Source organism: Pleurodeles waltl, chromosome 4_2 (genome assembly GCF_031143425.1).
Source record: "Pleurodeles waltl isolate 20211129_DDA chromosome 4_2, aPleWal1.hap1.20221129, whole genome shotgun sequence".
Lineage (NCBI taxonomy): Eukaryota > Metazoa > Chordata > Amphibia > Caudata > Salamandridae > Pleurodeles > Pleurodeles waltl.
In genome coordinates this window covers 443,016,658-443,044,184 of record NC_090443.1, presented here as the reverse complement: position 1 = coordinate 443,044,184, position 27,527 = coordinate 443,016,658, and the positions used below count along the sequence as shown (strand labels likewise).

Below are 27,527 nucleotides of genomic sequence, written 5' to 3'. Positions count from 1 at the left end.
CGGAATCCCCATGGCGGCGCTGCTTGCAGCGCCGCCATGGAGGATTCCTATGGCCAGGGGAAAACCGCCGGTTTCCCTTTTCTGACCCTTTTCAGAATTGGCCAGGAAGCACCGCCAGCCTGTTGGCGGTGCTTCCGCGGTCGTTGGCCCGACCCCCTATGTCTACTTCTGATTTTTGCTTATTATTCTGGATTGTTTCTATTACTGACAGCCTTCATAACAATGCCTTTATGCATTTAAATGAGACTATTGCTCTATGTACACTTTTACTATTTCTGTATTAGACATTTGAATTTTGTAATAAATCTTCAGTTTTTCTCAAATCCACTCTAGTTCACTTTTTGCATTAGTCCTTTTTTTATTGGCTGTATTCTGAAATGCTGTGTTGAACCTTGTCTCGGGGGCACACTGCCTCTTGATTTGAGGGTAACTCCATCCACAATTGATCCAACAATTTGGACACACTACTGAAATATGACTTTTCTAGGAGGTGCAGCTCCCTCACACAGATTTGCCCTTGCCCTTCTTCTTCCCATGAACCAGGTTTCGTTATTGTCTTGTAAGAGTTAAACCAACCACGTATGAAGCAGGTCCAAGCAGCTCTTCCTCAGCTCTGGTATCAAGGAATTCCCAATATAACCCCATCCTACAGGCTTCAGGTGGCCACATTATTTCCACGCTTTGAGATCACATCAGCCTCCAGTGATGTGCCAAGTTATCGCATAGAATAGAACTTTCACATTACAAAAAAAAGAAGAAAAAAAAAAGAACACTACAACCCTGCAGACATTTCTGATAATAACTCTCCCAAATTTGAAATCACTGAATCCATAACTTCTCAACTTTCTTATGCTAGAACTCATATAGCATCATATTTAGCCAATGATCTTTCCTGCACCTCCAAAGAGCCAGTTTCTGTTCACTCTGAAGCTTAAAGATTATGATTTAAGCAGAACTATCCTCTGTAGTAATCAGTTCTATCACCTTTCAGTAATGGCAGAAATAGGTAGCTAGAAGGGAAAGAATCTTAATAAGAACAATATACAGAGAAAGTTAGGTTGTGAGCTCCTTCACAGTGAATGTTCCACCAGGCCCTCTCTAATATAGGAAGGCAATGTTTGAAGAAGGTCTTCCTCCACAGAGAGGCCACTCCTCTTCAGTAGTGAGCAGAAGCTGATCTCTGATGGCAGCGCTTGCAGAACATTCCCTCTCAGATCCAAGTTGGTCAGGTGAATCAACTCTCCAATCTCAGGAGAGAGAGAAGACAGCTTGTTCCTCCCCACATGCAAAGTTTTCAGTCGCAGGCATTTAAAAAGTTGGCTGGGGAGCTCTTCGAGTTGGTTGCCGCTCACAGAGAGGACCTGCAGAAGACCAAGCTGACCAATCTCCTCTGGGAGGACCTGGATCAAATTGTTGCTGAGATCGAGATGCCGTAGCTTAACTAGAGTAAACAGGGCTGTTGGCACGAAATTCAGCTTGTTGTTCGACAGAAAAAGCTGCTCAAGGTTTTTCACAACCTCAATGGAGTTTGGGATCGAAGAGATGGCGTTGTGACAGAGTTTCAAACAGGTGAGACGACGAAGATGCTGGAAGCTTGCCATATCCTCAATCGCCTGGATGCCATTGGACTGAAGGTCAAGTTTCTGAAGACTGGTCAAGCTAAAGACGGCATGGGGGATCTTCTCCAGCTCACAGTGATGGAGCTCCAACTCTAAGAGATTGGACATCTTCTTTAAGTTATTTAGAATCACCAACTTAGTCCCATCATTCTCAATCACCAATCTGGAGAGGTGGCTAGCCAGGTCTGTCACAGCTGATGGGACTTTATTCAAGTTGCTCTTGATGGTCAGCACTTTCAGGTTTTTCAGCTCCTTGAGTGATTCCAAAGAAATTACTTTGTTGTTGACTGAGCTGAGGTTGCCGGACAGGTGAAGCTCCAATAGGTTCTTTAGGGAATAAACCCAAAGAGGGATTTCGTCAATGTCTGTGAACTTGATATGCAGCACTCGGAGGTGGTCCCTCAAGAAACTGAAGGCGATGTGTTCCACCTTTGCAGGACAGTGGTAGAGGTAGAGCTCAGTGAGGCAGCTCATCTTTGAGATCTTTGCAGGTAGTTTGACATCAGAGATGAGCTCCAGCTTCAAAACTTCCAGATCCATCATCTCAAAGACAGCCTTAGGCAGACCAGAAAGCATGAAGAGCTGCAGCTCGAGTTTGCCGCTCGAGTTCCTGTTGATGTGCTGCCGTAGCTTCTCATATGTCCACTCATGATTCAGGTTGAGCTCCAGCAGCTTGTTCTCACTCACTGCTGAAAGGAAAATGGCAAACCTCTTTGAATACAGCTGGTCGTACTGGTCGGCCATATGCAGCAAGAATGCAAAATCATTCTTAACATCTGGGATGTCACTGAAGTTGCTTTCCTCACGGACCTTCTCAAATGAATATTCCTTCAAAGACTTCTTAAAAATCCAGAACAGAGTATAGATACCAACCAGCCCATATATGCAAACTAAGCCTATGTAAGTAATCAACAACTTCTGAAGTATAAACGCAAGGTTGTGGGTACAGAAAAAGATGGAATAGCCAGTCAGGCTTTTTATGTTGGGCTTGCAGATGTGACGAAAGTGGATTGAACCCACAAAGCTGGAAGTGTACCCTAAAATGATAAGGAACTTGACAACCTTAAAAACTGTTTGTCCAACATAGACTTTATAAATGAGGTCAGCATCCTCAGTGTGTGTTCGGAATTTGCGAATCTTTTCAAAGAGTGCTTTTGCCTGTTCTCCATCCTTTTTGTCCAGGATGTTGGATGAGGACACCTCCGAGATCTCAAAGGGAATGTCTCCTCTATAAGAGCCTGGAGAGGAGACATCATCAGTTGTCCGTCCTTCGTACGCCCGTGAAGCACATGATTTGAGACGCCCAGGGTCCTCTTCAGAGTGTTGGCAAGCTGTCTCAGAAAGAGCCTTGGTGGTCCAGGGTGACTCGAAGCACTTCTTCAGAATTGAGATGAAGTGCTCAATCTTAGAAGAGGTCTTGGGATACTTAAACCAGAAGTTACTACTGATGAGCAAGATAAGAGAATGCATCAGGGCGAGGTACGGGGAGTATTTGGAGTACCATGGCAATGCTTTCTGATAGCAGACGTGGCTGATGTAGATGTACTGTTGATAGTCTAGATTGGTTGGATGACCGCCTGTCGTGGAGGCCCTCCTGGAGAAAGGTAGATGTGGTTCCTCTCCAAAAGCTGCTCCAACAACTGATCCAGAGCTTGTTTCGTGCACAACGTCAGAGGTGGCAGTCAGAGTGCTGGCAGTGGTGGCCAATGCCACAGTTGGCAGATGTGAAGAATTTGTAGTCTTGCTCACATTCTCATCCAATGGAAGGCAGACTACCTGGTCTTTGGAGATCAAGAGAGTTCCAGAGAAGAATGAAACCATGAGCATCAGGATGACCAGATAGTCCATCAGGACGTCCCACCAGGGCTTCAGAGTTTTGAAGGAGCTTTGGTTGTCATTCAGTGAAGCGACTTCTGTGATGGTAAACATTTCTGAGGGAAAAGGCAGAAAAATAGACAAATTAGTAAAAGAAGTAATGTTTTATAAAAAATAAAAAATATATCTTTTATTGTCCTGTAAGAGAGTTATTTAGCTGCATGTTGCATCAAGATCAGGCAAGCAGCATGATAGCTGCTGGGAGGAAAAAGTGGAATTAAGTTGTCAAGAGTTGGGAAGGTTCATGAGGCCTTCAGAGAAGGAATGAGGTTCGGGATCTCAGAGTTCAAGCGCTCACAGGAGTAATAACAGGAGATTTTGTAATAAAAAGGTAATGCTTTGAATCAAAGGAGTGTCTGATGTAAGACTTCAAAGGTGCCCGTAAGATTGCCAAGGAGTGAAACTATGCTTCAAGGAGTGTGCCACACCCAAATAGAGAGAGGGGGTATCCGGAAGTAACAGTCTGGTAAGAGAAGGGAAACCAGACCACTTAAGAGAGGATGACCCAGCCTGCTCAAAGGCCATGGAAAGATGTTGAGACTGAAAACAAAAATGCAGAAGGTGCATGGTGGAAGTTGGGGAAGCACATGAGTCTTACTGCTCTGATTAAAGCCAACACTTGGTTGCATTTTACTTGTTTATCCCATACATGTATTCTTTGTGGAGTACCGCTGGAGAGCTCTATTTCTCGCAGCCGTACAAACAGTTTGGAAGAGAAAGACATTTCCGACCCACTGTATTTCCTTTTACAACCCTCACCCCCCACAGTTAAAGTCTTTGTGACCCGCTGTTGCAAGCTAAGTGGCAAGACTCTTGTAAATTAAGTGGTTTATAGTCAAGTAAGTTGTAGTGTACATGGCAACACATCCATCCACTCCGGTGTCCTCATATGCCAATCCCATACCATTCCACAGAATGCCTTACCTTCATTTCAATTACATCCACTAAGTTCTATGATAACCCTTTACAATACAAGATAACCCTATACAACACATACCTCTCTTTATACAAAAATTGAAAAGCTAATGCTGTATGATATAAATCAATAAAATATATATATTGAAAATTTCAACCAGGAGAAAGAGAATTTATATATTCTATCACTTTCAAAACCAAAGGTTACAGGGACTTTATAGTTAGGCTCACATTTTAAACATACAAAACTATAGAAATTCACCAGTTATAGTTAGAGTTACCTCACATAGCTATACCGTATGCCTTAAGGCAACTATACCTTGGGCCCTCACCATGCACAGTTTTTTTGTCAAAAATGTCACTGCAAATATTACACTTATATTATCAAAGATGTTATAAAGAAATGTCATGAATGCCGTAGTTTGTGGGGTAATGAGCAGTGCATGGCAAGGGCGCGAGTTATAGTTACCTTAGGGCAACAGTTATAGTTATTTGAGATCACTAACTAAAACCGGTGAATTTCTATGGTTTTGTATGTTTAAAATGTAAGCTTAACTGTAACATCCCTGTGACCTATAGTTTTTTAAGTGAATTTCTAGGTTTGTTTTTTTAATTCTACTTCCTAACATTAACGTCCCTGTAACCTTTGTTTTTTTCCAGTGAATTTCAATTAGTGTACAATAATCCAACCAACGCAGTACATTGCTTTTGGCCATGCACGGCCGCGGTTGGCCAGGCCAGGTCCAAGGCCAAACCCCTATAAGCACCTTGCACTGTGCACTGCCTTCGCTTGTGTGTAGTAGGGCTGGCCTGCCGCCAACCACCCTAACAAATCAACTCCATGCTGTGCATGCTGGGGATGAGAATGGGTGTGACAGAGTCTGTCTAGGTGTAACAGTGCGTATACCAGTGTTTTAATGGGTGCGTCAGTGTGGGCGCGGGTCTGTGTGTGGGTGTCTGAGTGGGGCTGTGAGTGGGTGCGTGAGGGTCTGACTAGAGCTGTGAATGGGTGCACAAGGGTCTCAGTGGGTCTCTGAGTGGGTGAGTGAGAGTTGTGAGTGGGAGAACGATTGAAAGAGAGAAAAAGAGGGAGAGAGAGACTTGTTTAGGCTTTGATGTATGATATACCTAGGATGACATTTGTTTAATTTAAAAATGAAAATGTATTTCTTATTTAAAAAAATAAAATCACCTTTTAATATATAAATATTTGTAGTAAAAAATAAAATAAAAACACGAGACTCGAACCCTTAGTGCAAAGGTCCGTCACCTTCATGCTGAGCTATTTTTTTTGTCTTTCTTTTTAGCCATTTATGGGCTACCTGGGACGGTGGGGAAGCCCTCAAGGGCTCCCCGGCGTCCCTATTTGTATTTTTTTTTTATTGGAAAACAAGCAGTTTATAGGCAATCTGGGACCGCAGGGGAAGCCTCAAGGCCTCCCCTGTGGTCACATTGCTTCAGCAACCACGGAGCTGCTTTAGTAAACCTTTCATCTCTGTCCCCCATAAACATTTCTGCATGCAGGGGACAGAGATGAAAGGTCTGGCTTTGTTCTGGGGGTGGGCACCCTGGCATTTAGCAGGAGCCGGCCCTGGGGGATGGCGGTTCCCAGGGCATCTGTAGCTCCATGAGGGGAGCCCCCTCCAGCATATGCATAGCCCTGTGAAGGTGGTGATTCCCAGGACAATGCAGTCCCAAAAAGAACCCCGGTTACATTATTGAGTATGTGCCCTAGGGGAGTAGGGGGTCCCTGGGGCACGGGGGAGGGAAGGCACACTCAGAATTCATAAAGCACCAGGGAGGTGGGGGTCCTCGGTGCTGTGGGGGTGAGGAACAGCTTGCCCCCCTCCCCCCCCCCCCAACATTAAAAAAAAAGTGCCCCTGGGACCTGGCCCATCTGGGGGCTTAGTTAAAAACTGCGCTTTCTAAATAAAATTTTTTTTTTTACCGTGGTTTAACGACCCCATGGCAAACTTGCAGTAGTTTTTTTTTTTTTTTAAATTATTTTTAGCCTTCGGATGGGGTGGGGGAGCGGTCCCTTTGGGACCCCAGCACCAGAGCTATGGGGTCAGGGTGTTCGTATCCTGGCCTCTTTTGTATTTTTTTTTCCACCTGGGACTAGGCTTCAATGGAGTCCCAAGATGGCTGACAACACTTTAATGGCTTCGTTGTTGAAGTGTTGTCAGCTAATCAGATTTTAGCATGAGATCGGGAGAAGTCACAATTCTTCACGTCCCTATATATACACATTTAGGTTTTCTTTAATTTCTCTTAAACTACTGACTGGAATTACACCAAAACAAAAAAGGTCACTTTCTGGACCTGGACCTACCTTTCTGCCATATTTGGGGTAATTCTGTCCAGTAAGTTCAGGGCTATCGCTATTCAAAATCCCTATGGAAATATGAATGGGTAAAACATGTTTTGGGACCCCCCCCTTTTTTTTTTAGCCCCCCTGGGCAGATCACCCCAATACTTTCCAGACAGCAGCTGACATGACTAGCAATTTTGTTTTTAGTTTCATGAAGATTTGTCTAGTTGCGCCAAATATAGGCAAGTAAAAAAACCGCTTTTTATATAGAAACAAGGTCCTATATATAACTACATAGTGGCGATTGTAATTATTAATATATACAAATAAACTAAAGCCTTATATGGTTCTGATAATTTTTTCACATACTAGGTTTCATAAATGTTCACATACATAGTCTTCCAACCTTCTGGGTGATTTTCTAATTCTTCTGTTACATATATCACCACCATCATTTCCACACAACATTTTATCTGGTAAATCTGGTTGCTGCACAATATTTTCAACAATAATTACGTTATAAGCACCAGACTGAACAAGGTCAGTGGCCATGGGATCCAGAGAAATCTGCACAAGAATCTGTTAAGAAATTTGCAACAATTACAGAAATAACATTACATTTTGGATCATCCACCAACGGGTCTTGAATACTGATTTGAAACTAATTTCCCATTTCTTTCCATGCATCAGAAAATCCAAATGCTACTCTGTAAAAATTCCATATCTTGCCATTGCTCAGTCGGACAGAGTTATTTAAGACTTCTACTACTTCCTAAGGCTCATAAAATGTGATTTCACCCTTCACCACACAACCAGGTTTAAAAAAAAAAAAAAGAAAATTATGATCCAATCACCTACTTTAATCTTCAAATTTTTTGTACCTTTCTTTGAGTCATAATACAGCTTACTATTCTTTTGGCTGTCTAACTTTCTCCCAAGCTGCTTCCACAATCCATTCTACTATACCGGAAGGAAATAGCCAACCTGTATTGTATGTGGATCTAGGATTTCTTCCTCCTGCCATCACAAAATGAGACACACTAGAGATTTAATTGGTGGTAATTCTATAAGACCATACAGTTTTTCCAAGTTGAGTTACCCAGTCACCGGCAATGGCCAACTGAATAGCTCCTTTAATAACATGGTTGAATCTCTCGACCATGTCATTGCTACTTGGATTATATAATTAAGTCTTTTTATACTTAATTCAAACCCTCTCAAAATACATTTGAGCTTTTTTGGACACAAATTGGACACCAATGTTGCTTAATATGGTGGAGGGAATAACCTTCAGAAATAAAAACTTTATCTAAAAATGAAAAAAACAAATATAAATATCAGCATGGTCAACAATCTTAAGGACAGACCTCTGTGTAAATAAATTGATGAGAACCAACACATATTTTTGAGGAATGCACATTGGTCCCAGAATATCCACGGCAACAGATTCCCTTGGATTCTGAGAATTAGCAAGGCAACACATCAGCGGTCTAGCTGTTTGTAAAGATTTGTCCGCACAAATGACCTTGGTACATGTTCTCACAAATTTCTCCACATCCCAGTCAACCCCCGGCAAAGAGACAATTTTGTTCACCACAGACTTTGGGTTTTTTAAATTCTAAAATGACCTTAATTTGCCAAATTAACAACCATCTCAAGCAACCTATGTGGAGGAATCACTCTTTCCCCGTGCACGAGCGCCCATTGTCTCCTGTTGCTCAGACCTAACTTCCACAAATAGTTGTATAGTCTCCTCTACACTATTATTTTGTGGCCATTCATTGTTAAATTGCTTTAACACTTTCTGCAGTGTTATCTTTTTCGTATTCGGAATTCCATTCCATTCTTCAACCTTAACTGCGGAGCACCACTGTCATGAACATTTGCTACTTGGAGCCCTTTCCAAAGTTCACCCTCACATTCTTCTATTTGCATAGGCATCCTGGAAAGAAAATCAGCCATGGCATTATATTTATCTGGTATACTCCATTTTGTAATCAAACTTCTGCATCCAAATGGATAATTGAAGTATTCAGGCAAAATATTTAACAGCACCTTCTGTAGTTAATAATCTTAACAAGGGTTTGTGGTCACAACATAAAACACATGGTTTCCCCCTAAATGTGTTTTAAGGACCATGCATATGCCAATGGCTCACAATCAATTGTAGGATAGCTTTCTTCAGAAAAAGACAAAGATCAGGATGTGTAAGCAATTACATTTTCCTTTTCAATTTTGTCAATTTGTGATAATACCACACCTAACCCTTTGCTACAAGCATCAATAGTAATGACGCTATCGACATTAGGGTTGAAACTCTTCAAAGAAGAAGCTTTTCCAATAGCAGATTTGACATCACAAAACTCTTCTTCACCTTAACCTGACCATTCAAACATGTTATTTTTTAACAACTGCCTTATGTGAAATGTTCTTTTTGTGAAACTTGGAATAAACGTAGCACACTATTCCACCATTCCCATGAATGAGCGCACATCACCTTTGTTAGAGGGGCATGAAGCATCTTCAGTTGCTTCGATTTAAAATGGCTTTGGTCTAACACCATATTCATCAGTAACATGACCAATTTAAGTTACTCTTTCTTCAGCAAATTTGCATTTCGAAATTCAATAGTTAAACCTCTTGATTCTAAAATTTTGAAAATGTCCATTAATCTTTTATCATGCTCCTCCTTAGTGCTGGCAAAAAGTAAAATATTGTGCCTAAACAATTTCACTCCTGCTTCTTTGGAAAACAAATTTAACATCAAACACTGAAATACAACTGCCGCTGAAGCTAATCAAAACAACATGCGTTTAAGCTAAAAACACCCCTCTGGTGCGACAAATATAGTGTAATGTTTAGACTCAAGAGACAAAGGAATCTGGTGGTCACCAGATGACAGATCAATAGTGGAGAACCACTTAGCACCTTTCAGGGAGGCCACCATCTCATTTATCCTTAGAAGGGGAAACCGATCCACTATTATGCTAAGTGGCACAAATCAACACAACCTTATCTTACAATTTTATCCATCTAGCCGGCTCTACAAACCCTTGAAGACACAGGTTTTTGTGATTCTTTAAAAACTTCTTCTTGGACCATAAATGGTACATTTCTCACTTTGTGAATTTTGGGTTCTGCTTCTTACTTTAGGAGTATTTTGTGCTCAAAACCCTCGAGTTTCCCTACCTTATTGTTGAAAACTTTTTTTAAACTTGCTTGTGTGGTGTTACCTATTTTCACACCTTCATAAATTATTAGTATGTGTTCTGTACTGTTAGGGTCAAGCATTATATGTAACATCTATGTTTGAATTTGAATATGAACCATCGAAAACCAATCACCTCTATGCATTCTCCATTATATCCTTCTGAGTGAATGTTTGTAGGTTTAAGTCGTTCCCCTACCTTGTGTACAAATTTCTTTCTCTATAACTCTTCATTAATAATTGTAAATTGAGACACAGTCTACATAAATCATTAATTGTACATCACCAGTAGTAATTGAACACTCAGGATTAGCTTTTCCTTCTTGTCCATGAATGTTCAAAGCTTAAAAGTTGCATAAACTCACCTGGTCATCACAGTTTACGGTATCACGTGTGGAAGGTTCACCACAATCGATACGGTCATCCTCACATACACATTTCATACATTTCTTTTTTTCTTACAAACTTTCGCATAATGTTCGAAAATTCTGCAGTTCCTACATTTCTGTTTAGCAGCTGGACAGTTTTTACTAAAAGCCAAGTGTTCCTTGCTGTTATACCTACAACACCTAAGTTGCTCTTTAGGCTTTTTTGTTTTACTTATAAAGTTTAACTGCATTATTGCTCAGTTTGTTACGTACCTTACAAATTGTCTCTCCGTCTTTAGATTCTTATTTCAACGCAACTGTGCATTTGCTAAAAATTTCAGCCTTATGTACAATTGCAACAACATCATTCAGGGAAGAATCACCATTTATTCACAAACGCTCCTAAATTGCAGAATTACACGAATGTATCACAACTTAATCACATACAAGCTCATCTTGTAAAGTGCCAAACCTGCAATCCATAGGTAGTTTCTATAACTCAGAGAAATTATCTTCCATAGATTCCACTTTTTACTTCTTGTATTGGAAAAATGTAATGTCCAGGCAAACCTTAGGTTTAAATAACAAATCTAAATCTTTAGTTGCAGCATCAAAAACATTAACATCCCCTGCAACCACCACTTTGGTCATCTGTGAAAAACATGTTAAGCCTGTGAGGACCAACAGAATGTAATAGAATGATTTTTTTCTTTGTGTCATCCACAGCTGCAAGATAATGAAAAACAAATTATTTCCACTCTCCCCATTGTAATATGGGTGCAGAACCTGCGTGCCAAAATGGTTGGGATGGACTGTTGTTTGGGTTTTAGTTAGACATACTGTGTGCAAAGTGGAATTTTTCAATGTTGAATCTCCACCAATAAAATTGACTAGTCCTCTGTCCTATATTCACCACACACAAAACAACAACAAAAAAACTCCATATGTAATTGAGAGAAGAGCATAAATATATAAAGTATCCAATTAAATTTGTCAGTACCGGGGAGTAAAGAGTTGAAGAGGCAACACAGTTAATTCATCTGCAAGTTACAGGAATTCTTAGCACAGAGTGACAATTAGGTGCCATAAACTCAAATTTGGCAGATTAAATTAAAATAAATCTCATCTCAGCAACAAGGTTGTGGATTGAAAAGCAGTGCAAATAGAAATGCTTCAAAGTGCAAGGTACACCAGCTATTCTTTGGTAAACCCTCGGTATGAGTGAGTTATACCAGTAAAATTCAGTCAGCGCTTGAAAAGTTGAGCAAAACATGGCGGGGTGCATGTTCACGCAATGTCACCTTGTGTCAAGACGTTGGGTTCTGAATGATGTTAAAAATCGGTGCGCTAACCTTATGTGCATGCATAGGACAACATGTTCCTGATGACGTTGTTACTTCCAGCTCATGCAACTACACGCGCCAAGAGCACGTCCCTCTGCTGTCACTGTGAAGCGTGCATGTCAGCTCCACAAGCAGAGGGCGCACACCGGCTGCAAACAAATTTCGATGCGCTGGTGCTCTATAAAACCAAATCCACGTAGCACGATTCCACCATATAGCGCAAGGTAAGAGTATCTATAGTTACCAAGAGCGCTAATTGTCATTTGAAGAAGGCGTCAAAGGTGGGGTCTGTTTACATAGAAAGTAAGAGTCTTAAACAGGCAGTCTCTACTTCAGCATTCATCGCCAATTGCTGCAAGCAATAAAGCAGCAAGACTCTTGTAAATGTAGTGGTTTATAGTCAAGAAAGTTGCAGTTGTAACATGCAAGGCAGCACACGCCCATCCACTCCTGTGTCCTCTTCTTTCATTCCCTTACCTTTCCGCAGCATGCCTTCACATCATATCAATTATTACATCCACTAACTTCTCAGATAAACCTTAACAACACAAAATAACCCTTTATAAGATTCACCTTCCCAGGACAATTCAAACAACCTTAATATCCCACCCTTTGTGCTGCTACTATCCATCATTCATCCTGCCACTTTCTTCAGTTCTAATATTTCCTCTCCATCCTCCTTAACAACTCACGGAGTTCTCTCCATTCTCCAAGTTGGGGAACTCCAACTGTTCGCATCCAACACCTTTGATTCCACCACCCTCCCCAAATCAAACCTTCCTCTCTTAGTTTAAGTAGTTCTTGCTTGTAAAATAGAGTAAAGATAGTTGGAAAGAATATGACATGCTGTTCAAGATACTATTCAAGTAGGCCACCACTCTAAACTAAACGTTTGCCCCATTAAAGGCCCTCTCTGGCCCCCTAGGGATCTCTGACACTTACTCAGAGATTTGGAAAATTAAATAAATCAACAGCAAATTTTATATATATATATATATATATATATATATATATACACACACACACACACACACACACACAGAGAAAGAGAATGCATTAGGAACAAAAAGACAGTGATATACTACAGTCCAACTATTGTTTTTCTTGGAAATAAAGCCTACTTTTGAAAAACTAAAATAATACCATTAAAATTAAAATTTTGTTTTTTTCTAATTTTGTGAATTATATAAAATATTTCACATTTTGAAACATTGTTTTATGTATATTTCTTTCTCCATTTGTGTGTATCATTTTAAAGTTCAAATACTAGAAATTGCTTGGTTCAGGGTCTCATGCTTCCGATAGTGATTTATTGGGGTGTCACTTAAGGTAAAAGGTTAACAACCACAGCTCTATAGTTTTGGGACAAAAGGCCTTTCTAGCATCTGGCACATTAATGAGGTTCGTAAAGAGGTTTCTGTTTCGCTATTTTGCATGCATGAACCTTGGCATGAACTATATAAGGGATAAAGTACACCATGCCATACATTTTAAGGATACTGAAGTCATCAAGGAGTTCAATAACAAAATAGATAAACAAAACCAAAGACCGAGTTCCTTTATAAGGTTATGGAACTTCAAGGTGACTTGCAATGACAGGGTTTATCCCATATAATAGATGGTCACACCATCATCTTTCCCATAAACCAGTTTAAATCCTGGTGCATAGCTCTTTCATATGAAAGAGCGAGCAGGTTTGCGAACATGAAGAATAAAAATAAAACATTTGGTGCAAAATTAAACACAAAAACATATTAGCTATTTGTTGCAAACAAATATTAGAAATAGTTCATTACAAGTCAGTTTTAAAAAATAAGCTGCAGTAGCACGGAATGTGTAGAAATATGCAGAAATATTCTAGCTTTTCTTTAAGGAGTGTAAGTAAACATATTCTCTCTGCTTGTTAATGTATGCTATTGAAGTAGAGCAGAAGAAAGGAAAGCAACCTTCCTTTTGTTGCTTTAAACAGTTGCTTTAATTATGCTCTGTGACCTGACCTCAGCTGCTGGCCCTGGCAGCAGGCATCGTGACGTCAGAACTAGACTATAATAACGTTATACTAGTTGATTTCCGACATCTTTTCTTTATAATGAGCGACTTGGTGCATCACAAGTCGCTGAAGATACAGAAATTAGTGACTGCTCTTCATACAGGGAATACAGAATCCCATGTATTAAATGTATATTCTAAATACTACAGGCACATCTATTGGTACAGCTAATGTTCGTTTTTACTAATGCCTTGGTGGCATGAAAGAATTGTAAATACTTGGAGTAATATTGCTTGTCCTTCTGTGCACTGAGTTTCCCACGTGGCTCTTTGAGTAACTCTGTTCATCCATCTTAAATCTAATGTTGGTTAGTGAATATCATGAGTTTGGTTATACCCCTGCCTGTTGGATGTAAGTTTGCTCAAGCAATCAGATTAACTAGATGCTAAATTCATGCCAAATACTGAGGGCAAGCTACCCGCTAAAGAGATTGCTAAGGATAGTGTGCACTGGTTCAAGTGGTGCCACCCTAATAAGAGGACCAGTGTGCCTAGAGAATTAGGTCTTAAGATGTGATCCTATAGAGTCAATCGACTGCGTACAAGAGGAAAAGACCAATCTTGTATTTGGCAGACTTAATAAATAGCTGAAAAGGTCAGGTCAGAGAGATGGACTAACCATGTTTAGCCAGTGAGTTAAATCGGTTCATCAGACTGCAAATTTAAATCACCTGGTATAGTGAGAAAGAAGAATTTGTCCATAAAAGATAATCAATAGAGCAATAGAAGTTTGCCAAATTGGACTAGCTGTTTGATAAATGAGGGTTCAGTCTGGATTTGGTTTAGGTTAGTGAAGAAGAAAGACCAAAAGCATTGCCTCTCATAACCAATGTCCAATCGTGTGCCCATCTTCACTGGCTATTTTCCCTTGTCATCGCCATGTCCTTCACTCCAATGCCCTGGGTACAACTGTGAAACATGATTTTACACACTATGGCCACTCAGTAGCTGGGAATTGGCTGGCTTATTGGAGAAAGGCTCGATTCTGCACTCAAAATAGTGACATATTGGGCAGTAGGAAACACTGAAGTAGTTCCGTGTGCCATTTCAAAAAACATTTGTGTTTGATACGTCAGAGGATAAGTGAGCTGCGCATCTGGAAGAACACTGGAGGACGAGTGGGTTAGCAGATCCTGCCACAGCATCACCCAGATGGAAAGTGTGGGTCGGGCGCCTGGAGAACTATTTTGTGGCCACCCGCTAAAGGGACGGTGCGGTGAAGAGGTCTCCATTTCGTTGGGGGTGAAATATATAAACTCTTTAGACACTTGCTGAACACAGGCGCCTACTATGACTATAATGCGGCGGTAAGGGCTCTGAACCCCGATTTTGAATGCTTTAAACCACGGCAGGCGTGGCAGAGAGAATGTGAATGTGAATCTATTGATCAGTTTTATGCCCGGTTCCGTGAACTGGCTAGCACCTGTACTGGAGATGATCAACAAAATGAGGTGCGCGCGCAAATAATACAGGGCTGCAGGAACAAGACACTGAGAGGTCTGATATTGAGACAACCCAGTATCACTTTGGACGAAATCCTTGTCATGGCACGGTCCCATGACCTATCTGCAGCCAGAGCCGCCGAGATGGATGTGGCGATGTCACACCTGACAGAGAAATCCACGGCAGTCAAAACCGAACGTGCGGATGTGGGGCAAACAAAGTCAACATGGAGGAAGCCAAGGCAATATGTCCCCACCAAGAAAGGGAGTCAGTGTGACTATTGTGGCAGGGACGAACACAATCCAAGAGACTGTCCGGCTCAAGGGAGGACATGCTCCAATTGCGGGAGACTCAATCATTTTGCCACCGTCTGCAAAGGGGGTGTGAGAGGAAGAGGAATGAGAGGGAGACACCCACCAATGCAAGCGGTAAAGCAACTGTTGCTAGATGACGCCATGGCATGTGATGATCCGCCCCCAAGATCACACTGCAACCTGGAAGACTTTTCACTCGAGAAGGAAGATGAAGAGGAAGAGGAGGTGTTTTTAATATTGTTCACAAACGAATTAAAGAAACACAGATGGACGTAGCCCACGTGCATTATCCGAGTGGTTGAGTCTACCATAAAAGTTCTCATTGGTACGGGAGCGTTGGTGAACGTGATAGGAATCCAACAATACTGCGGCCTCTAGCCTCGTCTACTACTGGTCCCCTCGAGGACAAAGATATTAACGTATGGGAGCCGCACACCCCTGCCTTTAAAAGGGTGCATGACCGTGAAGGTTAAGGCAGAGGGCAAGAAATTAACATGATCTTCCATATAGTCAACTGAGAAGCGGACACCCTCCTGGGTAGTCAAGCAGCGGAAGAGTTGGGACTGGTCTTGTTCGCCAAGAGCATAAGGACATGCCAAGTAGATGAGATCTTAAAACAATTCCCAGAGTTGTTCACAGGTCTTGGTTGCCACAAAGCACCCCTAGTCAAATTGCATATCGACAAGGCAGTGAAGCCAATTGCCCTGAGGCACCGGAGGGTACCATTTCATCTTAGACCGCTAGTAGAACGCAAGCTGGCCAACCTAGAAGATCAAGGTGTCATCGAGAAAGTGTCTGGGCCCACTCCATGGGTGTCGCCCATGGTGACAGACAAAAAACCGAAGCAGCCCCGAAAGATCCGTCTCTGTATTGACATGCGACTTCCCACCCAGGCCATCAGGAGGGAGAGGCACATTACGCCCACTATGGATGACATCAAATCAAAAACATTTATAAAGCGCGCTACTCACCCATGAGGGTCTCAAGGCGCTAGGGGGAGGGGGTTACTGCTGCTCAAAGAGCCAGGTTTTGAGCTGCCTCCGGAATGCAGGGTGGTCCTGAGGTTGGCAGGGAGGGAGTTCCATATCTTGGCTGCCAGGTAGGAGAAGGATTTCCCACCTGCTGTGGTGCGGCAGATGCGAGGGATGGCGGCGAGTGCGAGGTTGGCGGAGCGAAGTTGACGGGTGGGCATGTAGAAACTGAGGCGACGGTTGAGGTATTCGGGTCCCTTGTTGTGGAGGGCTTTGTGTGCGTGGGTGAGGAGCCGGAAGGTGATCCTTTTGTTGATGGGAAGCCAGTGCAGGTGTCTCAGGTGGGCGGCGATGTGGCTGTTGCGGGGTATGCCGAGGACGAGGCGGGCGGAGGCGTTTTGTATTCGCTGCAGACGTTTCTGGAGTTTAGCGGTGGTTCCTGCGTATAGGGTGTTTCCGTAGTCCAGGCGGCTTGTGACGAGGGCGTGGGTCACAGTTTTTCTGGTGTCGGCGGGGATCCAGCGGAAGATCTTTCGGAGCATGCAGAGAGTGAGGAAGCAGGAAGATGATACAGCGTTGACTTGTTTGGTCATGGTGAGAAGCGGGTCCAGGATGAATCTGAGGTTGCATGCGTGGTCTGAGGGGGTTGGTGTGGTGCCTAGGGCCGTGGGCCACCAAGAGTCGTCCCAGGCGGACAGGGTGTTTCCGAGGATGAGTACTTCCATTCTGCGGCGTCTTTCATTCCATCTTGCAGGTTGGTCTTGGCGCCAGTGGGGTCCTTGGTGAGGGAAAGTATCAGCTGAGTGTCGTCGGCGTAGGAGGTGGTGATGATGTTGTGTTTGCGTACGATGTCGGCGAGGGGGCTCATGTAGACATTGAAAAGAGTCGGGCTGAGCGAGGAGCCTTGTGGGACGCCGCAGATGATCTCGGTGGGGTCTGAGCGGAATGGAGGGAGGTAGACTCTTTGGGAGCGGTTGGAGAGGAAAGAGGTGATCCAGTCCAGGGCCAGCCTTGGATACCGGTGGAGCGCAGGCGGGATGTTAGGGTTCGTGGCAGACTGTGTCGAAGGCAGCCGAGAGGTCGAGGAGGATGAGGGCGACTATTTCTCCGTTGTCCATCAGAGTTCTGATGTCGTCTGTGACTGAGATGTGGGCTGTTTCTGTGCTGTGATTGGCTTGGAATCCAGACTGAGAGGGGTCGAGTAGGTTGTTGTCTTCAAGGAAGTTGGTCAGTTGCTTGTTGACGGTCTTCTCGATGACTTTGGCAGGGAAGGGGAGGAGCGAGATGGGGCGGAAGTTCTTCAGGTCGCTGGGGTCCGCCGTAGGTTTCTTCAGTAGGGCGTTGATTTCCACGTGTTTCCAGCTCCCGGGGAAGGTGGCAGAAGCAAACGAGCTGTTGATGATGGTCTGGAGATGCGGGGCGATGATGTCGTCGGCTGTGTTGAAGATGAAGTGTGGGCAGGGGTACGAGGGGGCACCAGAGTGTATGGAGTTCATGGTAGTTTTGGTCTCCTCCGGGCTGATGTGAGTCCAGGCGTTGAGGGTGATGGCTCGGGTTGTAGGTTCTGTGGTGGTTGGCTGGGTCTGGTGTTCGAAGCTGTCGTGTAGGTCGGTGATCTTACGATGGAAGAAGGTAGCGAGGGAGTTGCAGAGGTCTTGCGATGGCGTGATGGAGTTGGAGTTAGGATTGGAGAGCTCTTTGACGATGTTGAATAGTTCTTTGCTGTTGTGAGTGTTCTTGTCCAGTCTGTCTGTGAAGGAAGTTCTTTTGGTGGCGCGGATCAGCTGATGGTGTTCGCGGGTGGCGTTTTTGAGGGCAGACATGTTTTCTGCGGTGTGGTCCATGCGCCAGGCTTTCTCGAGGGTACGGCAGGTTTTCTTTTTATTCCTTGAGGGTGTCTGTGAACCACTGAGGTTTCCTGGTGCTGGTCTGTCTTGGGAGGCGTCTGAGGGGTGCATGGTTGTCCACGCAGTTGGTGATCCAATGAGTGAGGCTGAGAGCTGCGTCGTTGGGGTCGGTGGAGAAGGTGGGTTGGTTGTCGCTGAGAGTGGAGAGAAGCTGTTCCGTTGGGATTTTGTTCTAATGTCTGCGTGGGATGGGTTGAGTGCGGAGGTGGAGGGTCTTGCGTCTGAAGGTGAAGTGGACACATCTGTGGTCGGTCCAGTGTATTACGGAGGAGTGGCTGAAGGTTACGTGGTTGCTGGCGGAGAAGATGGGGTCGAGCGTGTGTCCGGTGATGTGGGTGGGGGTGTTCACCAGTTGTTTGAGACTGAGGTTGGCGAGGTTGTCGAGCAGGGTGGTGGTGTTGGGGTCGTTGTTCTGCTCCAGGTGGAAGTTGAGGTCACCGAGGAGGCAAGGGCGTGCGGGGAGATGGGCGAGGCAAGGGCGTGCGGGGAGATGAAGTCAGCGATGGATTAGCTGAAGAGGGCGCGTGGTCCAGGGGGTCTGTAGATGAGAGTTCCTCTGAGGGTGGTCCTGGGGTCGGTGTGGATCTGGAAGTGCATGTGTTCGGCGGCGAGGGGGGTGTCTTCGGTGGAGGTGGTGACGTTGATGGAGTCCTTGAAAACTATGGCGATTCCTCCACCGATTTGGTTGGTGCAGTCTCTCCTGGTGATCTTGTAGCCATCGGGGATGGCTATGGCGATGTCGGGGGCGAGGAGGCGTTCATCCAGGTCTCAGTGATGAAGGCGACGTCCGGTGGAGTGCAGGAGGTCCCATAGTTCAAAGGCGTGCTTGTGGACGGAGCATGCGTTGATGAGGATGCATTCGAGGTGGTTATTGACGCGTGGGCTGGCGGGCGGGGTGCAGTCGCGGTGGAAGGTGCGTTTGCAGGTGAGGCATGCGAAGGGTCCATGGGTGCGTTTAGGGTTGGCTTGGAAGCAGGTTCTGGAGCGTCCCGGGTTGAGAGCGTGGAGGGAGGTGGGGTCGTAGGGGTGCTGCGGGGTTTGGGGGTGCTGGGGGCCAGGGGTCGTGGCGCTGGGCGCGGTCCGGGCGCAGACGGGCTGGCCTTTGGCGCTCCTTCGGCGCGCGTCCGCTGCGCGGCCGCCATAAGAGGGAGGAGGGGTCAGTTGGGGGCAGGAGGGGGACGACGGGAAAGCAGAGGGCGGGGGGGTCAGGTAGAGGGGAAGGGAGAAAAAAGATAGGGAAGGGGGGATTACAGAGTCAGGAAGAAAAGAAGAGAGGAGTAGAAGAGGAAGGAGAGAAGAGTCAAGAAGAAGAGGAGAGTCCACAGAAGAGGAGGAGAGTCCACAGAAGAGGAGGAGAGAAGAGTCAAGAAGAAGAGGAGAGTCCACAGAAGAGGAGGAGAGTCCACAGAAGAGGAGGAGAGAAGAGTCAAGAAGAAGAGGAGAATCCACAGAAGAGGAGGAGAGAAGAGTCAAGAAGAAGAGGAGAGTCCACAGAAGAGGAGGAGAGAAGAGTCAAGAAGAAGAGGAGAGTCCACAGAAGAGGAGGAGAGAAGAGTCAAGAAGAAGAGGAGAGTCCACAGAAGAGGAGGAGAGAAGAGTCAAGAAGAAGAGGAGAGTCCACAGAAGAGGAGGAGAGAAGAGTCAAGAAGAAGAGGAGAGTCCACAGAAGAGGAGGAGAGGAGAGTCAAGAAGAAGAGGAGAGACCAGAGAAGCAGAGGAGGGAAGAGTCCAGAAGATGAGGAGAAGGCCACAGAAGAAGAAAAGGAGCACGCAGCGAAGAGTACAGAAGAAGAAAAGAACACGCAGGACGGGGTGCAGAGGAGGAGAAGATCACAGAAGACCACAGAAGAAGAAAGAACACGCAGGACGGGGTGCAGAGGAGGAGAAGAACACAGATGAAGAGCAAAGCAGGAAGAGAACGCGGTGAGGAAGAGGAGAAATGAAGAACACAGATGAAGAGCAAAGCAGGAAGAGAACGCGGTGAGGAAGAGGAGAAATGAAGAACACAGATGAAGAGCAAAGCAGGAAGAGAACGCGGTGAGGAAGAGGAGAAATGAAGAACACAGATGAAGAGCAAAGCAGGAAGAGAACGCGGTGAGGAAGAGGAGCGGGGCACAGAGGAAGAGCAGAACACGCAGCAAGTGGGCTGCAGAAGAGGAGCAGAGAGCGGAGGAAGATGGCTACCAGGAGGAGGAGCAGAAAGCAATGGGAAATGGACAGCAGAGGTGCGGAGAAAGGTTGGAGGAGAGAGCAGAAGGCAGAAGACAGAAGTTCAGGGAAAGAGAGGTGAGTAGCGCGGGGCTGGGCAGGGGGGGGGGGTACTTACGGTTTAGCTGGTCTTGCTGGGAGGTGTCAGGAGCCTGGGCAGGTGGAGCTGCAGCGGCAGGGGAAGCGACCTACCCTAGGGTCAAGGGTCGCTGACTGTGCCGCGCAGTGGCTGCCATAAGAGGGAGGAGGGGGAGAGGAGGGGGAGAGGAGGGGTCAGCTGGGGGCAGGAGGCGGGAGCGACAAATGGGAGCAGGGGGGGCGGGGCCGGGCCGAGCGGGAGGTGGCGGCGGGAAAGCAGAGGGCGGGGGGGTCAGGTAGAGGGGAAGGGAGAAAAAAGATAGGGAAGGGGGGATTACAGAGGAGGAGAGGAGTCAGGAAGAAAAGAAGAGAGGAGTAGAAGAGGAAGGAGAGAAGAGTCAAGAAGAAGAGGAGAGTCCACAGAAGAGGAGGAGAGAAGAGTCAAGAAGAAGAGGAGAGTCCACAGAAGAAGAGGAGAGAGGAGTCAGGAAGAAGAGGAGAGTCCACAGAAGAGGGGGAGAGGAGAGTCAAGAAGAAGAGGAGAGACCAGAGAAGCAGAGGAGGGAAGAGTCCAGAAGATGAGGAGAAGGCCACAGAAGAAGAAAAGGAGCACGCAGCGAAGAGTACAGAAGAAGAAAAGAACACGCAGGACGGGGTGCAGAGGAGGAGAAGAGCACAGAAGACCACAGAAGAAGAAAGAACACGCAGGACGGGGTGCAGCGGAGGAGAAGACCACAGAAGATCACAGAAGAAGAAAGAACATGCAGGACGGGGTGCAGAGGAGGAGAAGAACACAGATGAAGAGCAAAGCAGGAAGAGAACGCGGTGAGGAAGAGGAGAAATGAACACAGATGAAGAGCAAAGCAGGAAGAGAACGCGGTGAGGAAGAAGAGAAATGAAGAACACAGATGAAGAGCAAAGCAGGAAGAGAACGTGGTGAGGAAGAGGAGAAATGAAGAACACAGATGAAGAGAACGCGGTGAGGAAGAAGAGAAATGAAGAACACAGATGAAGAGCAAAGGCAGGAAGAGAACGCAGTGAGGAAGAGGAGAAATGAAGAACACAGATGAAGAGCAAAGCAGGAAGAGAAGGTGGTGAGGAAGAGGAGAAATGAAGAACACAGATGAAGAGAACGCGGTGAGGAAGAGGAGAAATGAAGAACACAGATGAAGAGCAAAGCAGGAAGAGAACCCGGTGAGGAAGAGGCGCGGGGCACAGAGGAAGAGCAGAACACGCAGAAAGTGGGCTGCAGAAGAGGAGCAGAGAGCGGAGGAAGATGGCTACCAGAAGGAGGAGCAGAAAGCGATGGGAAATGGACAGCAGAGGTGCGGAGAAAGGTTGGAGGAGAGAGGAGAGAGCAGAAGGCAGAAGTCAGAAGTTCAGGGAAAGAGAGGTGAGTAGTGCGGGCTGGGCGAGGGGCTGGGCGGGTACTTACGGTTTAGCTGGTCTTGCTGGGAGGTGCCAGGAGCCTGGGCAGGTGGAGCTGCAGCGGCAGGGGAAGCGACCTACCCTAGGGTCAAGGGTCCTAGGGTAGCAGACCTCAATGGCTCCAGGTGGTTCTCGAAGTTAGACCTAAACGCCAGATACCATCAACTGAGCCTGACGGAGGAGAGCTGGTGTATCACTACGTTCTCAACACACCTTGGGTTACGAAGGTACAAACGCCTGAGCTTCGATATATCATCTGCAGCCAAAGTATTCCAGAACGCCATCTGGCAAACGTTGTCTGGTTTGCCAGATGTCATGAATGTCAGTGACAATATACTAATTTATTCTGTCACCGCCGAGGACCACCATCGGCATCCGAAGGCAACCCTCCAACGTCTATCGGAGCATGTGCTCACCCTTCGTAAAGACAAGTGTGCCTTCTTCCAAACGTCAATCAACTTCTTTGGGTAGGTGTTTAACCAAGAACGGATCCAAGTGGACCCAAGAAAATCCTGCACCATCTAACGGGCCCCCACCATGCAAACGGTGACAGAAATGTGGAGTTTTCTAGGGATAGTGACTTATTGTGGCAGATTCATCCCCCAGCTGGCTAAGCTACCAGAGCCAGTCAGAGCCCTCACAATAGCGAACGTCCCGTGGGCCTGGGGAGGCCGAGACGAGCAAGCGTTCCAGGTGCTAAAGGAGGCTCTGCTGAGTGAGACCACCATGGCCTACTTTGACCTCAAAAGGCCCTTTCGAGTCGTCACTGACCACAAACCACTCATCCAGGTGTTCAAGGGAACTGCACCACACCTGCCTCGAAAGGTGGGCCATCCTGCTCCAGCACTACTGCATTGAGGTGGTGTACTAGCCCAGAGCCAAGAACCCTGAGGACTTGCTGTCTGACCACCCGCCAGAGCAGACCCAAGCGGCTGGTGAAGACGAGGACGAAACTGAAGCACATGTGCAAGCGCTAGTTCGGGGCAGCTGTCCCAAAGCACTCAGCACCCAAGAGATCTCAGAAGCCCTTCTGGAAGACAATGTGTTGCTGTGGGTAAAGCAAGTGCTGGAAGGGGACACGTGGTAACAGTTCCTCCAGAACACGCACAACTGGGCCACGCCTGAAAGAGAACAGCTGACAAAGCTATGGAGGGTCCGGGATGAACTGAGCTCGATGTCAGATGGGCTCCTCCTGCGTGGGCAGAGATTGGTCATCCTTCTCCAGTTGCAGCAGCGGGTCATTCAGTTGGCACACGGTGGACATCTAGGGATGACCAAGATGAAAGCACGCATGAGGGAAAAGGTATGGTTCCCTGGTCTAGAGAGGGGGGGGGGGGGGGGGGGGGAGTTGAACAATACGTGCCACAATGCCCAGCCTGCCAAATTATGACCGTTCCTGATGTACCTACCCCGATAATCACTGAAGAGTCTTGTGCCTCCCTGTGGTCACAAGTTAGCCTAGATTTTGGGAGTTTTCCGGACGGCAGGATCACCTTGGTCCTCGTAGACGGATACTCCAAATATCCCATGGTTGAAGTCATTGTGTCCACAGCCTTTGCCCAAATAGGTCCGGCCCTTGAGAAGATTCTGGCCCTGTTTGATCTACCAGATGAGGCAAAGACGGACATTGGTCCCCCGTTCCAAGGAAGCGAGTTCCAGGAAATGTTGAGGAGGCTGGGCATTAGACACTGGAAAATCACGCCGCAATGGCCCCAGGCTAATAGAGAAGTGGAGCGGTTTATGCGCACGCTAAATAAGGTTCTCAGGATTGCTGTATTAGAAGGCAGTGACCCAGACCTCAGCCTTCATCAGTTCTTCCGGGAATACAGAGGGACCCCTCACTGCACCACCAGCCAGGCTCTGTGGTCACTAATGCTTACTGGGCCAAGACGGGACACCATTCCCAGGTCTCCTGGGTGGCAGCCTGCCGCCTACCATCCAGAACAAGCCCAATCTAGGAGAAAGTAAGTGAAGGACAGGGCAAGCATGAGAAGACGTGCTGCATCAAGGGACATTCGTATTGGTGATCAGGTGATCATCAAGGACTGGATACCAGGTTGGAAATTCTGCACGCCCTATGAGCCGAGGGTTATGGACTGTAACTGGAGGGTCTGGGACTGTGGTGACCGCTGAGAAGGGAAGAGACCAGGTAACTCAGAACACCTCCTGGTTTTGGAAGGTCACTTTTGAGGGCCCATCAGATGTACCGGTTAGTGAGGATTACCTCCAAGATTGGTCCAGAACTAGGGGTCATGGACCAGAGAGTGAGTAGAGTTGCCGTTGGCTGACGGACAGAGTCCACCAATGCAGCCTGTGACCAGCGTCCCGTGGCTGGAGTTGGTAAGAGCCGATCCCAATCAGGAAGGTATAACCCGAGGCCGAATACACTGCCTAGTCAAAGATTTTGCTTGTAGTTTAATGTTGTGGGTATTTTGATCTAGTTGGGGAGGGATGTAATGTTGTGTAAAAGTCTAGTGGCCCTCCTCTAGACCATCCTGATATGCCCCGGAAGAGGGAACTCGTTCCGGTCGGCTGGGAGTGTTAAAATAAAGGTGGCGACGGCAGAGCGGGATCATAACTCTCCGGCGTACGACAAGTCAATGTGTCAGTGTTCATTTGTCTAAGTGTGCAGCGAGCGCGCGCGCGCTCGCTACTTCAGCTAGACTCGTGAAAAGTGAGCCTTGGAAAAAGGGCCGTGCACTGCAATAATATCCACTTCCGTAGTGGGGTGACAGGTGTGGACATTTTCAATAGTTAAACCAACGAGGGAACAGAGCTGAAGGGAAGGAGAGGGCAGTAGACGGCGTCGTGCTGCACCTGAAGGATGTGCGGCACTGGCAGGGAGCGTCATTGGCGTGTCGAAGACAGCAGCGTGCAGGCCATACGCCGCAGTATAGCCGACTTGCGGGAAATGATGAGCACCCCACTCAGAATATGAAAAGGGGCACCCGGGACTCCCGTATCTCACAGACGTGCTAAATGGGTGCTCCTTTAATGTTTGGGGCCTGCCCTATGGCCCTGGTTTAAAGATCTCATTGTTGCAGAAGGTGTGCCTCTGTGGAGTGGGTATGCCCGCTGGCTTCTAGCGCTGCCCAGAATCAACAAGTGAACAGAAGCCTTTATAGCTGGACGTTTTCATGGGGGCCTAAGCAGACCTCTCGTGCATTCATCGGCCACGTGTACAGAGAGATTGTGGATGTCTATAGGATATCCTGGTTTACTTACATGCCGCTGAAAAGTTTGTTTGTCGAGTATGGAGCGTGCTTGGTTGGTTAAGGAAGCCCCAGGCTAAATAAACAAGACTTCCCCCAGTAACCGCTTGAGTTTTTGTAGCACATGACTTCGAATAATGTACTCCCAATGAATCTACCAGGAATCAGTGCCATCCAACCATGGCGGTGACCCAAGGCAGTATAACCTTTATTGGACTTTGATGACAATTAGAATGGCCGTTTTATTAATTATTTTTCCGATAGCCTGCTGCCCGAATCCACGGAGGAGTTTACTGCCTCAAAGGCTTTGTTTCTGTCCCCACCGCATTAAAGACAATTATTAAACTAAACCGCGCCTCTTGAAAACCCATGCTTAAACGTGTGCGCTAGGAGCATAAACCTAACGCATCGTTTTTCCTGCTGAAAACTGAAGCAAACAAACGTAATTGCCAAGGATTCGAAATTAATCAAGATAATAACTTGTTTTTTGTACAGCGCGTTGTGCTATTTTGTTAGTCTGTAACTAATATGCCTTGCATTTACCTAGCCAAGTGGTTTTGCATTTATCGACTTCTCAAACATGACCTGCCAAGACGGCCCGAGTGGCACTCAAACTCTTGACTTGCAAACTGTACAGAGATCAGCAGAGTGCTTTACCCACAGTGCTTTACTTCCGCCTACGTGGCATTAGTGACATCTGAGAAAGCACTTTAGCAGAGATAATGTCTGGATAACTCCAACATCCTGCACCTGTGCTGAGGACCAGAATAAGGGAGAGCATTTCAGAGGAAATGTTAATAAGCAAATCTTTTCCAGCTATCCTTAGCAGTGATCGTGAGCTGCTCAGGGGGTGGATGGGCTGAACTTCATGACTTCAGAACTGTCATTGCTTATTTTCGTGCAGTGGGAATGTTTGCAAAGGTCGATTGCTCCCAACCCTCTCGGCAGAATTGCTCTCAGATGATTTCCCCCTTACCCCTTATGTTTCTCGAAATTGAGTTTCTGTTTGAGTAAACCAAATAATTAGTAAATAAGTTTAAAGTCAATATTTTTATGTTTCTGCTTTTTCTCTGGGGAGACTGGGCCGTCTCAATGCACTGACCTTTAAGAGTAGCAGTGAGGGCTCACGGAAATGTTGGTCTTGGCGATAGTATTCACACACTATCTAGTTTTGCATCATCATATAGACGGCGATGAAAGTGATGCAAGTTGAGCGATGCAGCTGCATGTTTTAAGCAATAGCTTTCCATCTGTGAGCTCTCAAAACAGTGTCAAACTTTAGCAGTTACATTTCACAATCGTAGGCAGAAAGTGGTAAGTGTGTATCTGATTTTCGAACTACTGGCAGGAGCTTCAAAAGGCAACATACTGGACCGGTTATTGGCTCTGAACATTTTATCTGTAGAAGACATTTTACCAGGAAAAAAGGTTTATTGCGGCAATGCTAACTTCCGTCTCTGTTTGAAGAAAGCTTATACTGTGGGTAGAATAAGCATGTGACACCTTTGGGGGAAGAAGGTGCTAACATTTAATAGCGTTCAGAGGTGCAGGAAAATATGCGGTGAGTGGTCAGTGCTTGTCGATGAAGAACATCTACTGTAGATGAAAGAGCGAAGGAGAAGTTACATTTCCTGGATCTAATGAGGCATAGGTTAGGAGCAGCTCCAATGATGGCTCCCCACCTTAGAATGGTAAGAGCTCTTTTCATATGCATGTCCTGTATTGTCCCATAGAATCGACTGGAAAAGGCCTCAGAGAATGAACAAGAAGGATACACTATTAGTTGATAATGACACCCACACAACTTTTGAAACGAAAAGTGGGGAAGAATGGAGGATAAAGAACACTGGCCAATTCACAGAAGAAAACAGACTACGGTCAGGCTGCCCAACAGGATTTCACCGAGGGAGAGGGACTGAATCGGCCCTGATTGCAATTTGGGATGATTTGCACATAGTTGACAAAACGGTGTGGCTGCATTACTACTCCGAGATCTTTCAACAGCTTTTGACACAGCACACCATGACAGATTACTTTATGGGCCGAAAGACGACAGGATAGATGGCATCACCCTTAACTGGATATCCTCTTATATAAGCCCATCATACCAGGTTCACCTTTCCCTTCAAATCATTACTGCATAAAAACAGGACCTCCACAAGGGTCTTTCATCTCACCTCTACTTTTTAACATATACATGAAACCACTACTAAATCTTAAGCGTTTCAAATTAACATGCCACAACTATGCAGATGACATAGATCATTCTCAAATTGGA

At 45.9% G+C, this 27,527-nt stretch overlaps 1 protein-coding gene across 2 annotated transcripts in view; it reads right to left on the bottom strand.

Annotated features, from left to right (window-relative positions):
• Positions 1 to 261: 261 nt before the first annotated feature.
• LOC138292881 (volume-regulated anion channel subunit LRRC8D-like) overlaps positions 262 to 27,527 on the bottom strand; it is a 57,323-nt gene continuing 30,057 nt past the window's right edge. For both annotated transcript variants that reach the window (XM_069231729.1, XM_069231730.1), the window contains exon 2: positions 262 to 3,550. In XM_069231729.1, the coding sequence (XP_069087830.1) occupies positions 1,071 to 3,548 (2,478 nt within the window). In that variant the 5' untranslated portion in view covers positions 3,549 to 3,550 and the 3' untranslated portion in view covers positions 262 to 1,070. The remainder of the gene's footprint in view (positions 3,551 to 27,527) is intronic.